Consider the following 15635-nt stretch of genomic DNA (forward strand, 5'->3'; position numbering starts at 1 on the left):
ATTTAGGTAAAATCCTGTTCTCTGAGGGCCTGACCAAGGTCAGATGTTCTAAACCAGCTTATTTTTGCCACTGCTATTTCTGCAGAGTCCTTGGGGATGTATTTCCAGAAAGAACCAGCAGTTTACATTTTGCTCAATGCAATTTTTAGTTTGATGAAGGAAAAAAACATTCAAAAGTAAACCCTCACAATCTGGAGTCTGCAGGGACACTACAAGGATTTATTCACCACAAGGAATTCTCATTTTCAGTTCAATCTCACGCTTCAGATTTCTGTGTGCTTGCAGCAGGTGTTGAAAGCACGATGTTGAAATGGTATCAAATTTGGAAATCAGCAATCAGAGGGATTTGATAAGGTGCTCCTCACACGAGTCTGGATGTTTTGGGTGATGTTAAACCAATACCTGTTAAATACCTCAGCCTCAGCACCAGACAGCCAACAATGGGCACAGAATTGAGTCCATAGCTTCAAAAATGGAGAGATTTGATTTATCAAACCCATAAATCCACTGGGAGCACAAATTCCCTTAATTCATCTTCAAGGAGCCTTAAAAACATCACATCTGCCTCTTCAGGGGCTGCCAAACAACCTGATGAGTGCAGCTGATTTCAAGATGCAAAATCAGCAGAACCTGGCCCAAAAGCCGAATTTACGTGGAAAATTTATGGAATACCTCATTTCCTCTGTTTTCTCTTGGAGCTGCCAAAAGAACCAGGTATTGCTGGGAACGGTGGGAATACCTGAGCTCAGGGGAAGGCACGGAGGGGAGGCCCCTTCTCTGAGTCCCACCTGGTATCACCGTGATGGTTTTCAAGGCACGGAGGACACGGAAGGTCCTGAGAGCGGAGATGTTCCCCAGGTCCACGAACTCGGTAATGTAGCTGTGGGGCAGGAGAGGGAAGAGCTCCAGGGGCTCTGCCCAGAACACTCCTTGTTCCTCCAAATTTCCCTCCTGTCCTCCCCCTCCCACCGGACTCACGCCATGGAGATGACCATGAAGTCCAGCCAGTTCCAGGGGTCACGCAGGAATGTGAAGTCGTCGATGCAGAAGCCCCTCGACAGGATCTTGATGAGAGACTCGAAGGTGTAGATCCCAGTGAAGGCGTATCTGAGACGGGACTGGTCATTCGGGACACACTTGCCCAGGTCCAAGGTTTTGTCCCCCCCTCCCAGGGGGAATATCTTGAGGAGCTGACTCTGGGGGCTGATGGGTTTTTTCGGCACTAGGAGAGGTTTTCTCCTCACCTCGTGAGGTGGGCTGGGACATCTCGAGGTACCAATCCCTCTGGTGACCATTCTGCAGCACCTCTGTCCCTGCTGATGCCCCACCACCCCCACACTCTCTGTAAAGCCCTGCTGAAACCTGACTGTGCAGAACCACAGCAGAAAATGCTGGATTTCCCCTCTCCCCTGGGTTATCCATGGTCCCTGGACAAGTGGATCAGCTCGGCCTCTCCAGACTGACAGTGCTGACCCAGCCCAGACCAACCTGCTCTTCAAGGCTCTCCAGACATGGGGACCCCACCAGATTTTGGGCAGCTCTGAAACGTTCTCACTCTTCAATGCCATACGGAGAGTGTGGACGTCCCTTCTGAGGGCCACCCAGTGACACCTCCCCTGTGCTGAAGGGTGCCTGGATCCCCACCCCCCTCTCAGCCTTGGTCTTGTCCCTCCTGAGGGACATTGCCAAGCTGGGCTGTCCCCATGGCCAGGGGAGGTCTCAGGACTCACTCCACGTTCTTGGACCATGCTGGAGGGTTGCTCATCGTCATAAACACGCAGTTGGTTAAAATGGTGATCATGATGAACATGCTGAATAATTTAAAACCTGGTCAAGGACAAATGCTCTGGATGGTGCCTGGATCCCCCCTCCCCATGGTCAGGAAGCCAAGTGTCCCTGTTCCTCTTGTCCTGGTTGCCACCTTGGTCCCTCACCCTGCCCTGCTCCTCCTGCTGCTCTCCTGCCTCAGTCCTGCGCTCACACTTCCCTCTTTTCCTCTCTGCTGCCGTGCGTGGTCCCAGCCCCTTTCCTTCCTTTCTGATCCCCTTCCCAGCTCTGTGGTGCATGCTCTGCCTCCCTTTCTGTTCCCTGAGCTCCTTTCTCTCTGTCACCTTTGGATACAGCTTTCCCTTCCCTTCATAGTCTCTCCAGACCTCAAAAACCTTCAACCTCTTTCTAGAAAGCTCTAACTCTTAGGCTTAGCCCCCTCTGCTGCAAAACCTCCCTCTTTTCCTCCTCCCTCATGGCCATGGACCCCCACTTCTTCCAGAGCTCTGCTGGAATCATTTCCACCCACCCTGCCATGCCCCTCGTGCTCTTGGGCTCCTTTCCTGCCTTTCTCTGTCCTGGTTCCTCTGCTTCCCTGTCCCAAAGCCTCCTTGGAGCTCCCCTGCTCACGCCCTTCCCAGTGGGACCAGATCTCCTGACCCATGAACATTTCTCTTCCTTCCCAAGTCTCCCCAGACCTCAAAACCCTTCAGCCTCTCCCTAGGAAGCTTCACCTCTTGGGCTTCTTCCCTTCTCCATCCAAACTAATTCCTCCCTTCTCCAACCAGAAGCGAGCTTTTCGTGCCTCCAAGGAGCCCATCAAGAACCTACTCCTTGGAGTAAAGCTCTGGACAGCAGGTCCTGGCTGTGCTGGGGGCCCAGGAGGCTTCCACACCACCCTATCATGAACCCCTTCACTTGTCCCTCTCCTGGGGCTGTTTGGACTCTGAACACCAGGGTTTGGCCTGGCCATGGACCAGCATCCCAGAGATCAAGGATATGAATGGATGAGGACTTTGATGGCTCCTCTGCGGATGGGGTTGAAGGGCCCCAGCATGTAGAGGGCAGGGGTGGCCGAGAAGCGGAAGATGGACTTGCCCTTGTTGAGGACTATGAAGGTCTGTGGAGAGAAGAGAGGAGGAGAGGGTTAGTCCTTCTACACCCCCCAAAACAGCACGGACCAAGGGCTGCCCTCAGAGGGGAGATCCAAAGGCATGGAGATACTCTCTGCCTTGGAAGAGAAGCAACCGCAGCAGTCTGGGGTGGTGGATCACCAGGATGGGCTCAGGTAAGCACTGTGGAGAGCACAGGAGGTCCCTGCTTGGGTCTTTTGCTTGGGACTCACACCTAAGGTCAAGCCTACCACAGGCAAAGCTCTGGCCCTCACCTTCTTGTCCTTGTAGAAAGGGTCCAGGTCCTCCAGGGGGGTCCCGATGAGCTCCATGGGTGGGTCACCATAGATGAGGGGCAAGTTCTTGCCGGCCTCCAGGTCACTGCTGGGCTTGACCTCCTCTTCCTCAGGCATCTCCACCTGCTGCCGCTTTATCCGGAGCGCCTCGGCCTCGGCCATGCGCTGCTCGATGGCGGCCAGCGAGGCCGGGGTGAAGGGGCGCAGGTTCTCGGGGCCCGGGATGTGCGGCAGGCCGGCCATCCTCTCATTCTGCTCCTGGGCCAGCCGTGCCCAGCCTGTGGGGACAAGGGGCTGGAATCCACCTGGGGACAGCTCAGGGCCATTTGGTGGCAGGATCTCAGTGGGGTTTTAACAAATGCATTTATGGCAGAAATGCTAAGCCCGCAGGGAAGATTATTGTGCGTGGATCACGGAGCACCCCGGGTGTTCCTGCTCCTCACAGACGCCTATTCCCATCTGGAGCTGGGAAACCTCAGCCTGGAGGAGGCTCAGGGGGGACACAACTCCACAACTCCCTGACAGGAGGGTGCTGCCAGGAGTAGGTTGGGCTCTGCTCCCAGGAGCAGTGACAGGACAAAGGGACACAACCTTGAGCTGCACCAGGGGAAGTTTATGCTGGACATCAGGAGAAATTTTTTCCCAGAAAGACAGGGCATTGGAAGGGGCTGCCCAGGGAGGTGGTGTAGTCACCATCCCTGGAGGTGCTTAAGGAAAGCCTGGATGTGGCACTGAGTGCCATGGTCAGGGTGACAAGGGGGTGTTGGGTCATGGATTGGACTTGAAAATCTCAACGGTCTTTTCCAACCTCATGAATTCTGTGATTCTGTGATTCTGTGATTCTGTGATTCCATCTCCAGTCAGGAGGCACCATGAGGCTGGGACATGTGGTGTCCCAGTCACCACCTGGCAGTGTCAGACACAATTTCACACCCCAAACACCTTGGGAAGCAGCAGCCCTGCTCCAACTGCCTCCCCTTGGCAGAGCATCAACAACTTTGCTCCTGCAGCTCCTGCAAGGGGCCTGTGGTCCCTCAAACAGGAGGTTCCTCAGCCAGAGGAGCTGGGTCCTGCAGGGCTGTGGCTCTGGCACAGCTCCCAGCCATGGGAAGCACGAGGAACCTGCACTGCTGGGTGGCTCTGCTCCCAGGAAGGGTCAAAGGCTTCTCCTGAGCCAAAAAGTGAAGCAGTAACAGCAGTTTTGGATATTACAGGGATCAGGATGACTTCCCAGAAGGAATAGGGTGGGTGGGTTAGGAGAGGTAAGGATGTTGTGCTGCATGAAAAGAGTTGCAGAGAGGGAAGTGTGGAGGAGAGGAGTGGCTGCCCCTGGGGGAAGAGGCTGACATGCCCTGGGAGAGGTGGAGATGCTCGCAGAGGCTCCCCCAACACCACAGAGGTTCTTGTGCCTTGACAACGTCCCATAACACCAGATTGTGTGGGATAGGAGCCCAGCATTCCATAAAACTCAACCCTGCTTCTCATGGACACCGCAACAGTGGCACCTCTATGCCTCACCCTCCCAAAGCAAGCATCCTACTGGCAAACCCAAACTTCCTGTGAAGCTGCCAAACACCTGCCCCCAAAAAACCTTCAGGATCTCCCCAGAGCCCCAGCCCTGCCGTGCTGAGAGCTGGAAACCCTCAGGCCTTTGGGGTTAGGGAGAACTGGACATTTACAGCCCTGATGGGAAAAGAGACTGGAAATGGAGCTGGGGGGGGGGGGGGGGGGGGCTTAGCCTGGAGAAAAGGAGGCTCAGGGGGGCCCTTCTGGCTCTGCACAACTCCTGCCAGGAGGGGACAGCTGGGGGGGGGTTGGGCTCTGCTGCCAGGGAATAGGGACAGGAGGAGAGGGAACGACTGTGCCAGGGCAGGTTTAAATTGGGTGTTGGGAAAATTTCTTCATGGAAAAGTTGGTCAGACTTTGGAACAGGCTGCCCAGGGCAGGGATGGAGACCCCATCCCTGGAGGGGTTTAAAAACCCTGTGGATGTGGCACTTGGGGACAGGGGACAGTGGTGGCCTTGGCAGTGCTGGGGGAACAGTTGGACTTGATGATCTCAGAGGGCTTTTCCAACCTGAAGGATTCTCTGACTCCATCTGCTTTAGGGAGAGCTCTGTCCTTGCTGAGCAGGGTTATTTAATGGCACAAACTGAGTCACATCACTGCAAAGTAGAGCCTGGTCCCAGCCCAGCTTGTGGCCCTGACTGCTGCAGAACAGAGCCCAGAGCAGGTCCCCCACGGGTGGGGGATGGACCCCAGAGGTGGGACCTCATCAAAGCAAACAGAAAGGGAATTTGGGGTCCCAGGTGTCTCTGAGAGGGGACAATGCTTGGGCAGGAGGCAGAGGTGCCACCAGTACTGCTTCTCATGGAATTACTCTGGACTTACACCCAGTTCCTGCTCCACTTGAGCAGCTCCGGAACCTTCCCCTCAATAACAGGGAGCTCAAAAAAGCCAAGAAGTAAAGGGCTGTGGCTGGTTTTATCACCCTAAATCCCAGTGGAAATGCGCTGGTGCAGGGGATCACAGAACACCTCCAGCTGGGAATGGATCCATTGGGATCATCAGAGGGAGCAGCACCCATGCTCCAGCAGGACCCACAGCGCCCATGGGGGACCCTCACAGAATTCACAGAATCACAGAATCACCAGGTTGGAAGAGACCTCCAAGACCATCGAGTCCAGCCCAGCCCCAACATCTCAGCTAAACCCTGGCACCCAGTGCCACATCCAGGCTTTGTTAAACACCTCCAGGGATGGGGATTCCACCACATCCCCGGGCAGCCATTCTAGAACTTCATCACCCTTTCTGTAAAAACTTTTTCCAAATATCCAACCTATATTTCCCTTGATGCACCTTGATGTTCCCACCTCATCTCTGGCAGCTCTGAGGGTTCAGAGGAACTCGTCACTCCGGGCAGCCTCAGTTTCCCTGGAAATCGGGATTCGCAGAGCTGTCAGGACCAGCCTGTGCCACGGGCTGTGCCAGAGCTGCTGTCCCCCGCTCAGGGCAGGGGGTGCTGCCGCTGCGGTCCCCCATCTCTGTCCCCGCTGCCGGAGGTGGCCCTGCCTCCAGCTGCCGCCAGCGATCAGCGCCGGGCTCAGGTTTCTGCAGCCCCATGACTCTGCTCATTCCTGTCCCGGGGAGCCGCCGCGAGCAGCCCCAGCTCTGCTCCTGCCCCGTCCCTTCTCCTGCCCGGTCCCCTCTCCTGCCCCATCCCCTCTCCTGCCCTTGTCCCTGTCCTGCCCCATCCCCTGTCCTGCCCCATCCCCTCTCGTGCCCTGTCCCCTCTCCTGCCGCTGGGCTGGAGCCACCGAGCCGCTCCCCGGCCGATGGAGCAGCGCCTGGCAGCACCAGGATCGGGCTGGCAGCACCAGGATCGGGCTAGCAGCCGCCGGGGGAGATGCTGGGGCAGGGCAGCACTGCCTGAGATTACACTGGGAGGCTCAAAGAGGGTGTTGCCCCTGGCATGGGAATTCTTTGTGGCTTTTTGGGGTCCTTTGCAGCTCCTGGTGCTGCTCTGAGCCCTTTGGGGCCGCCCAGAAAGGATGGGATGGCCCCAGGGAGCAGGAGCAGTCCTAATCCCATGTCCAGACCCCACACACCACAGTCGAGAAGCCACTGGCATCTCTGCTTGCCTCTCAGACTTGGAAGCAAAGCCAAGCCCAGGCTCTGTGGGGGCTCAGCCCAGCACCCCTCTGTCCCCAGTGAGCCCAGCCCCACAGGAGGGCACAGGGTGGGGCACATGGCTGGGCCCCACCAGCCACAGTGAAGGGTGCCACCCTGGCACCAGCCCCTGGCCATGGGAACAGAAGGAGCAGCCCCTGGCCCATCCTGGCCCATTTGTAGCAGCCCCTATGAATAACCCAGACCAAACTCCTTGCGCTTCCATAGGTAAAGGCAGTCCAGGCCCAGTGCCCAGTGCCAGGCCCAGTGCACAAATCACCCACGAGGTCCCTCGGGGCTCTGGCCCAGCTCTCCAGCACCTGAGTCCTCCAAGAGTCTCTGATTAAAGAAAATCCCTGCCCCATCATCTTTCCTGCTGGGAAATCAATCACTTAAAATGTCTCTACAGAGTACTGATTTATTTGCTTCTTAAATTTTGGCCACCCAGCTAACATGAATGACTCCTTTTTGCTGTGACACTGTGGCAGCAGCTCTGTGGCCACAGAGAGCAACAGAGAACTTTCCCAGGCCTTTCTGGGAAAGGCTGTGAGAAGATCAGAGAAAATAATGAGAAATAATTCTTATCTTAGCTTGCTGCACCTATTATTGTGAACCTGTGGAATGTGTTAGGGAGATTTGTTTACCACAGGGTTGTTTCTTAATTAGCCAATGGCGATGGTGTTTTAATTAAAGGCCCAATTAAGTCCAGGTGTATTGTAACGGTCTATAAAAGCAATGGGTTCCTTAATAATGATATAATAATAAAGAGATTGATCAGCCTGCTGTGAATCACGGGGTCAATGCCAATAATTACCTGGCCAGGCCTGCTGCTGTGACATGACACAGGTGGGCTGCAGCTCTGGGACCCTGCCCACGGCATGTCCTGGATGAGCATCTCAACCCCCAGTTCCTGCACCAGGAATTGCCAGCAGGGAACTGGGAGCAGCTCCCAGCTCAGGAGTGCCCAGGCTGCACATGGAGAGAAATTCAGTTCCCTCTGATACTTCTACTGCTGTGGACACACAAAGGAATCGGGCACCAAAAGAACAGGGCTGGTTTGGGAGCTGCCAGGGATGCTGTGTAAAAGGTTCTGTGTAACAGGACAGTGGGGGCAGGTCCTGTCTGAGGCTGCTGGAAAAGTCACCTCATCCAGGCACTTCATTCTGGCCAGAAAATAACCTCCCATGGGCTGGGGAACAGAGGGGGAGGACATTCTTGGCTCTGGGGGACACAGGGCTTGGGATCTCCCCCCACCTGCCTGACCCAGGTCCAGCTTCTCCCTCCTTAAGGCATTTATTTTTCTGGGGGTCACCTGCAAACCTGGAGCCTCCTGTGCTCTGGGGGGCACCTGCAGCCCTGGAGTTTCCCAGAGAACCAGGCCAGAGAGATGCAGCTTCCCCCCAGGCACACAGGGCTGGGTGGGTGAGGACAGGCACAGCTGGGGGTGTGCCAGGGGGATGCTGCTCCGGGGGGTGTGGGAAATGAATTTGTAGGGAATTCTCAAAGTTGGATAGAAAGTTCACACCAATGTATCTGTATGTAAACTTTGAGATAAAAAATGTTGACTTAGAAATGTCATGGAATAGGACAGATATTATTGAGAGAGAAATAAAAGTAGAAACAAGTTTTAAAGAATGACTTTGCAAATAAGACTAGATATTTTAGAGGAGATCCCAGCCCTCTGGACATAGGGAACAGCTCTGGGATGTCCTGACCATTCAAACACAGCTCAAGGAGCTGCCCTGAGCTGCTCTAAGAGGAGTTCACCTGCAAACCCGCCCTGCAAGGTTCATCCTCTTGGGACACTCTGGAAAAACCCCATGGAGACCAACAGGGACACGAGTCCAGGAGAGCAAATAGCCAGAACGGCCCGAGCAGGTGTAAATGAGCTTCACTCAGCAGCAGCAGCCGAGCCTGGGGCCCTGCAGCGGGGATTAGTGTGGGACAAGGGACTCGTGTGCCCAGGGCAGGGAGGGGACAGGCTGTGCCAAGGGTGTGGGGCTGCCCTCCCTCGGGAGCTGTGTTAGCACCCAGCCCTCAGGAAACCAGAGATTTACCTCAGCTCCCTGCAGATTTCCCCGGGGCTGGGCAGGGCTTTGGAATTTTCAGGATTACGGGAGTTTCTCTCAGGAGCCCGGATAAGCACCCTCAGTTGTGCCAGACAAAATCAACCATTTTATAAACAAATTTACATTCCTTTCTGTGCCATTTTAGAGTTTGATGCTTCCATCCCTGGAGAAATTGTGGTCCCTTAATTCTGTGCTGTAACTCCACTACAAAAACCATCTGGAAAGAGACTGGAAATCTCCAGAATTTCCTTTCACACACAAACGGCTCTTAGGACGCTGCTGTTGGGTGCAGGAATTCCAGCACCACGGTGGTTCTGGAAACTCACTGGGTTTTTAGACTGCTTTAAAGGCAGAGGGTGGGAGAGCCCAAACCAGCCCAGCACAACCCTGCAGCACCCGCTCCGTGCCTCCCAGAATGTCCTGCAGGTGCCACTTCCACCCCGCAGGAAAACCCCTCCCTCTGCATCCCGATCATCCCAGCCGGGCTGGGGCAGGGTGGGGCAGCAGGGCCCAGCTGGTCCCGCAGGGTTTGGGGCTGAGTCACAGCTCAGCCCCGGGAGCTCGGGATGTCCCCGGCGCTGCCATGGACGCCACCCCCCTCCCTTGCACATCCCCGGCCTCCAGGAGCAGCTTTGCCTCCCGGTCCTGTCCTGGGCTGCGTTCCCTGGGCGACAGGAAAGGGAGGGTGCGGATTCTGCATCCATCCCGACATCAGAGGGATGTGGGATGAGTCCAGAGGAGGCCCTGGGGCTGCTCCAGGACTGGAGCCCCTCTGGAGCCAGGCTGGGAGAGCTGGGGTGCTCCCCTGGAGAGGAGAAGCTCCAGGGAGAGCTCAGAGCCCCTTGCAGGGCCCAAAGGGGCTCCAGGAGAGCTGGAGAGGGACTGGGGACAAGGCCTGGAGGGACAGGACACAGGGAATGGCTCCCACTGCCAGAGGGCAGGGATGGATGGGATATTGGGAATTAGGAATTGTTCCCTGGGAGGGTGGGCAGGCCCTGGCACAGAGTGCCCAGAGCAGCTGTGGCTGCCCCTGGATCGCTGGCAGTGCCCAAGGCCAGGCTGGACACTGGGGCTGGGAGCACCTGGGACAGTGGGAGGTGTCCCTGCTCATGGCAGGGGTGGGATTAAATGGTTTTTAAGGTCCCTTCTGACCCAGCCCCTTCCATGATTATCAGATCCCTGAACCATTCCCAAACCTTCTGTGTGTCCAGGAAACCCCCTCCCCACCCTGCATGCATTGAACAGGTTTTAAAATCCCACAAAATTCCATGGATTAAGCTGCCAGGAAAATGCAAATTTTCTCCAAACCCAGCCAGGGCAGCAGAAGCCTGCAGGGTGACAGGAGCTGTGTTGGAAATCTGATGGCTGCAGAAAACCCTTCTGGTGTAGTCCCAGGGATGCCATGGCCTGCAGAAGTCCTATGGGCTGTTTATTTGTTTAGTTCCTACTGTATTTCCCATGTTTTAGGAAAAAAACATCGGAAGATTGAAAAAATCTGATGTGAAATGTTTTTTTTTTAATCCACAAGTGGCACAGGAGGTGGAGAACTCCAACCCTGCAGGTGGGAGAGATTTACCTCAGCGCCTGCAGATTTCCCAGGGGCTGACCAGGGCTTTGGAATTTTCAGGATTATGGAGCCCAGATAAGCACCCTCAGTTGTGCCAGACAAAATCAACCATTTTATAAACAAATTTACATTCCTTTCTGTGCCATTTTAGAGTTTGATGCTTCCATTCCTGGAGAAATTGTGGTCCCTTAATTCTGTGCTGTAACTCCATTACAAAAACCATCTGGAAAGAGACTGGAAATCTCCAGAATCTCCTTTCACACACGAAAGGCTTTTAGGATGCTGCTGTGGGATGCAGGAATTCCAGCACCACGGTGGTTCTGGAAACTTGCTGGGTTTTAGGCTGCTTTAAAGGCAGAGGGTGGGTGATTTTCACAAGAAAACAACACCATTAAGAAAATTAAGTGACCCCAAGCCTTTTCCCACTCTATTTTAAAATAGTGGTGGGCTCAGAAGAGTTGGAGTGAGAAAAAAAAAAGTAATTTTTCATTTTCCAGCATTATCCTTTGGACTGCAGACATTTCTAAGCGCTCGGCAGGGCCATGTGGCTCAGGCACCCCTGGCACCGGTGGCTCCCGTGAGTGACATGTCCCCAGAGCCGGTTCCTGTCACCACTGCGGCTCTTTGCCCTGCTCTGGGTGGGGTTTGTTGCTCTGCCTTCAGCGTGGCCCAAGCCAAGCGTGCCAGCAGGAATGTGGGATGTTTCCAAGTGCATCCGTCACCATGGGCTGCCCGGAATGCACCCGAGCCCAGCCAAAGGGAAGGTCCTCGGGAAATGATTCCAGAGCCAGCTCTGCACTGCTGGATGCATTTTCCCAGCCACAGCAGGGACGCTGAGATGCTGCAGCAGCTCCTGCTCCTCACGTGCCACCACTGTCCCCCAGCCAGGCCACTGCTTGTCACCGACAGGGCACCCAGGGCTGGGGAGGGACTGGGGACAAGGGATGGAGGGACAGGACACAGGGAATGGCTCCCACTGCCAGAGGGCAGGGATGGATGGGCTATTGGGAAGGAATTGTTCCCTGGGAGGATGGGGAGGGACTGGGATAGAATTCCCAGAGCAGCTGTGGCTGCCCCTGGATCCCTGGCAGTGCCCAAGGCCAGGTTGGATGGAGCTTGGAGCATCTTGGGACAGTGGGAGGTGTCCCTGCTATGGAATGGGATGAGCTTTATGGTCTTTCCAACCCAAACCATTCCCTGATTTCATGATTTTAAGCCCACGGAGAATGAATTCCCTGCTATGGGAACGATGCATCTCTGCTGCCTTTTGCCTGTCTCGAGCAGAGAGGAGCCCCCCAACACTCTCCAGCCTTTTCCTGGCAGCCAAACTGCTCCAGCCTGGTGCTGCACTGGGACAAGGACACCCCGCAGCTGTGCTGGCACTGGGGATTTCCATGGAATGGGATGGATGCAGAGTTCCTTTGGAATTGTGTCCCATTCCAGCAGCACCTTCCGTGGGCTCTGCACTGCTCTGGGGGCTCTGCACCTGCCACAAACGGAGCTGCTCTCTCCTCCAGCTCCTTGCAAAGGCTCAGCCGAGCCCATCGCGGCTCTGCCTTCCTTTGGAAAGCCAAATCCGCTGTGCTGAACCTCCAAGGGGGCACGGCTCCTCCAGGGACATCAATCTCAAAAATCCAGCCCTGCAGAGGCACCTCCGCTCCTGCAGCAGCATCAGAGGCACGTGGGAATGAATTCCCTGCAATTCCCGGATCGCCGCTGCCCTGCAGCTCCCGGGGCTCGGTGCCCTCAGGCTGTACCTGCTGTGCTCAGCGTGGGGGTGGCACACACAGCCCGGGAGCTGTGAAATCCTGGGATGCTCTCCCCGGGCACAGATGGAAATAGGAGGTTGCACCATCCTGCAGCCACGCACTGACCCGTTCCTGCCGGGAGCCGGGGGTGCCACCCCATCCCCACTCCTGCTCTCCCTGCTGGGGGACAGGGCATTGCTGGAAAGGGGACACCCACACACGCCACGACTGGGTGGTGGCTCGGGGTTATTTTGGGGGGAGTTGGCAGTGCTGGAGGCTTGAGCAGCGAGGGAAGGGTTAAAGTGGAGACCCTGCGCTTGCCCACTGCCCACCCTGCACTCGGGTGTCATCCAGAGCTGCGGCTCCTCCCTGCCAGCAGCTCCCGTGTCAGGCTTGGAAAAGATGTGAGCAGTGACGGGAAGGCAGCGAGGGGACAGCGAGGGGGAAGGGAGAGTGGCATGCGGCTGCAGTGACCTGCTGTCCCCCCAGGCTCGGGGGCACGGGGGGCAGGGATGCCCCCAACCCTGGGGGATGCCAGGAGAGACAGCAGCTCCCGCAAGGATCCCCAGCACAGCACCAGGAGCAGGTCCCAGACCTGCTGCTCCCATGGGATTTGCAATACTGGGAGCCCTGCAACTTCCCAGCGCTGGAAGATCCCTCTTTTCCCATTGCAGCCTCTGGATCCCAATTCCCTGGAGCAGACACCTGCAAAGCAGGACCAGCACGGGGCACCTGGAACTGCCACAGATGCCGAGCCCCACAGCCCCAGGGATCTCATTCAGATCCACCTGGAAATGGAGAAGGGGGCCCCAAAGACGAGATGTTCCCAGGATTTTATGGATCCCAGGAGGGAGGCAGCAGGACAGGCACAGGCACAGAGGCTGAGCATCCTCCCTGCTCTCTCCCGAGTTAAACTGGGATCTTTTCCCTCACAACTTCCCAAAGCGTCCACCACCTTCTCCCCTTTCTGCCCTGCACAGAAACCACCTCATCAATCCAACCTGCTGCAAACAGAACCTCATTAATCCAACCTGCTGCAAACAGAAACGGCGCTGGGCGTCTCCTCGTGGCTCCGCCGCTCACTCTCCTACCCCAAATCCAGCAAATTTCCCTGAGTGGAGCTGGAGCTGCCCAAGGGATTCCACAGAGCCAGGCAAAATCCTGAACTGGACCCTTCTGCACACGTCAGAAAACAGAAAATGCTATTTAAGTATTAGCACAGCAGAGTCAAGGCTTTGTGCTCATTAACCAGTTCCTGTAAATATGCTCTTTCCCCCTCAAACCATTATAAATTCAATATTTTTCCTGGAAAGAGGGCGCAGCTCCAGCGTTGCATCAACCCATCCAGGGTCTCCCCAGGATAATGGGACTGACTGGGACGTCCTGCTGTCCCCAGGGCTTTGTGGAATTGTTGTCCCTTGCTGGCAGCCGCAGCTCCACCCCTCGCCTGCCGCGGGCTGATCCCTGACATCTCCATCAGTGCCCTGAGGACAGGGCAGGAAATGTGCTCCTCGGAAAACTTCCCTCTGCAGGGATGGGGGAATGAGGGGATGGGGGAGCGGGGCCTGACTGCCCCTGGACAAACCCCAAAAGGGCTCTGTGGGTGCAGAGTGGGCCCTGCCCATGCAGCGGGTGATGGGAGCTGGCACAGGGGGAATACAGCACCCAAAACCCCGAGCTGTACCCCAGCCTGGCACTGCCTGATTGCCATGGGGGATCCAGCTCTGGACCCCACGCTGGGCTCATCCTGGCACCCTTTTGGCTGTGCCTGTGTGCCCACAGCCCCAGTGTGGGAACAGCCTCCCCTTCCCTGCCACTCCACCCCGACATTCCCACGTGGCACGGGGGTCCCACCGCCCCTCTGTCCTCGGGGACACCCCCTGCTGCCCCACGTAGCACGGGGGCTCTGCAGGGACAGGGCCCTTCCTGAAAGGAGACGCTGGGAGCACCCACAGACCTTTCCTGCAACCTTGGCTTGCCCAGGCAGGGGTTTATATTTAGACCTCCAGGAGAAGAAGCCAGGAGAAAGGAGCCTTGCGACTTGTGAGCCCTGCCCGTGGCTCCTTTACTGCAACGGGAAAGGTGGCTCAGGAACCAATTGCCCGCCACGTCCCTGACTGTCCCCTCTCATCCCGACACAGCCCTGTGGCCACTGAGGGCCCATTGGCTGCTGCCACCCTCTCCCCGTGCCCTGCCTGCACCTTTGTGGGGACTTTGTCCCGGACAGTTTTCCATGCAGGGGGGTTCAGCAGGTACCTCCAGCCCTAAACACCCCCCAGAGCCAACAGAGTCCATCCTGGGCCCGTCCACCTCCAGCGCTTGGACCGCAAATCCCGGGACAATGCCGGTACCGCTCCAGGCACGGCGACAGCGACAAACCTGGGCACATCTCAGACCCTGCAGCCCTGCCCGGGGGCCTGGCAGCAGCCCAGGGCTGACCCCAGTACTTACTGTTGGGTGGAGAGTGTGAAATCCCAGGGAGAGACCTTTTAGGGCCAGAATTTCCCTCTCCTTCGACTCCTGGAGGCTTTGGCTCGGCGAGTTGGCAGAGCAGCTGCTGCTGCTGTCAGATGGTCATGAGTGAAACCTGAGGACATGCGGGGTCCTTCAGGTAGCCTGGCCCGTCTCAGCCGTGGCATTCGTTCCCCGCCGCGCCAATCACGGCGCTGGCGGGGCCGGAGCCCCCGCGGCCCCATCGCCCCCGGCCCCGGGCGCTGCCCGCGGGGAGCCCCTGCCCGGGCACGGCGGAGCGCCCCAGGTGTGGAGGCGGCTCTGGGACGGCTTTGGCACCCGAAGGGACGCGGGGAGGTGGAGGGGAGGTGGGAGCGACCCTGGCCAGCGCCTCCCCGGCAGTGACAGGCGCTGGAAAGAGCAGCGGGACTACTGCGAGAGCGGGAGGGCACCCGGTGCCAACGCCGCTGCCAGCGCTGTCCCCGACCCCGTGGCTCTTCGGGAGCGTCATTCCCATTGTTCAGCGCCCAGGAACGGCCACGCTCCTCCCCTTGCTGGCAAACCAGGAGTGTCTGTCACTTTTTTGTCCCCCCCTCGCACCCACTTGCACCAGAACATCGCAGGAGCATCCGATGGGGATGTCCCTCACGTGTCCTGCCCACGGGGACCCCGGGAGCCACAAGCGGGGTGACACAGAAACAGCCTGAGTGGGGTTGTCCCCCTTTTGTGCTTCCTGACGGGGCCTTTGGGTTCTCCTGCCAAGCCCAGGCACTTCTGGGGTCCGTGGGGTGCCCGGGGTGCCCCCAGGGTCAGGAGGAGAGGGTGTAGGGGCACCCAGCTTGCTGGGTCACCACTTTTGGGGTGCTCAGGGCTGTGTTGGGGGTGGAGCAGCCACCCCAGCACTCAGCCTGGTCAGAGGGGTTCATGACCTCCCCAAAACCACTGTTCCTCTGAATA

General features: G+C 57.1%; 1 protein-coding gene across 1 annotated transcript in view; it reads right to left on the reverse strand.

The window, feature by feature from the left end:
- The window catches only part of SCN4A (sodium voltage-gated channel alpha subunit 4), a 44387-nt gene extending 31002 nt beyond the window's left edge, over positions 1-13385 (reverse strand). The window contains exons 1-6 of the mRNA XM_054000271.1: positions 13259-13385; positions 3155-3453; positions 2769-2887; positions 1731-1820; positions 979-1107; positions 789-880 (exon numbers count right to left, since the gene is read on the reverse strand). Of these exons, the coding sequence (XP_053856246.1) occupies positions 789-880; positions 979-1107; positions 1731-1820; positions 2769-2887; positions 3155-3418 (694 nt within the window). The 5' untranslated portion in view covers positions 3419-3453; positions 13259-13385. The remainder of the gene's footprint in view (positions 1-788; positions 881-978; positions 1108-1730; positions 1821-2768; positions 2888-3154; positions 3454-13258) is intronic.
- Positions 13386-15635: the final 2250 nt, after the last annotated feature.

This window comes from Vidua macroura, chromosome 27 (genome assembly GCF_024509145.1).
Source record: "Vidua macroura isolate BioBank_ID:100142 chromosome 27, ASM2450914v1, whole genome shotgun sequence".
Lineage (NCBI taxonomy): Eukaryota > Metazoa > Chordata > Aves > Passeriformes > Viduidae > Vidua > Vidua macroura.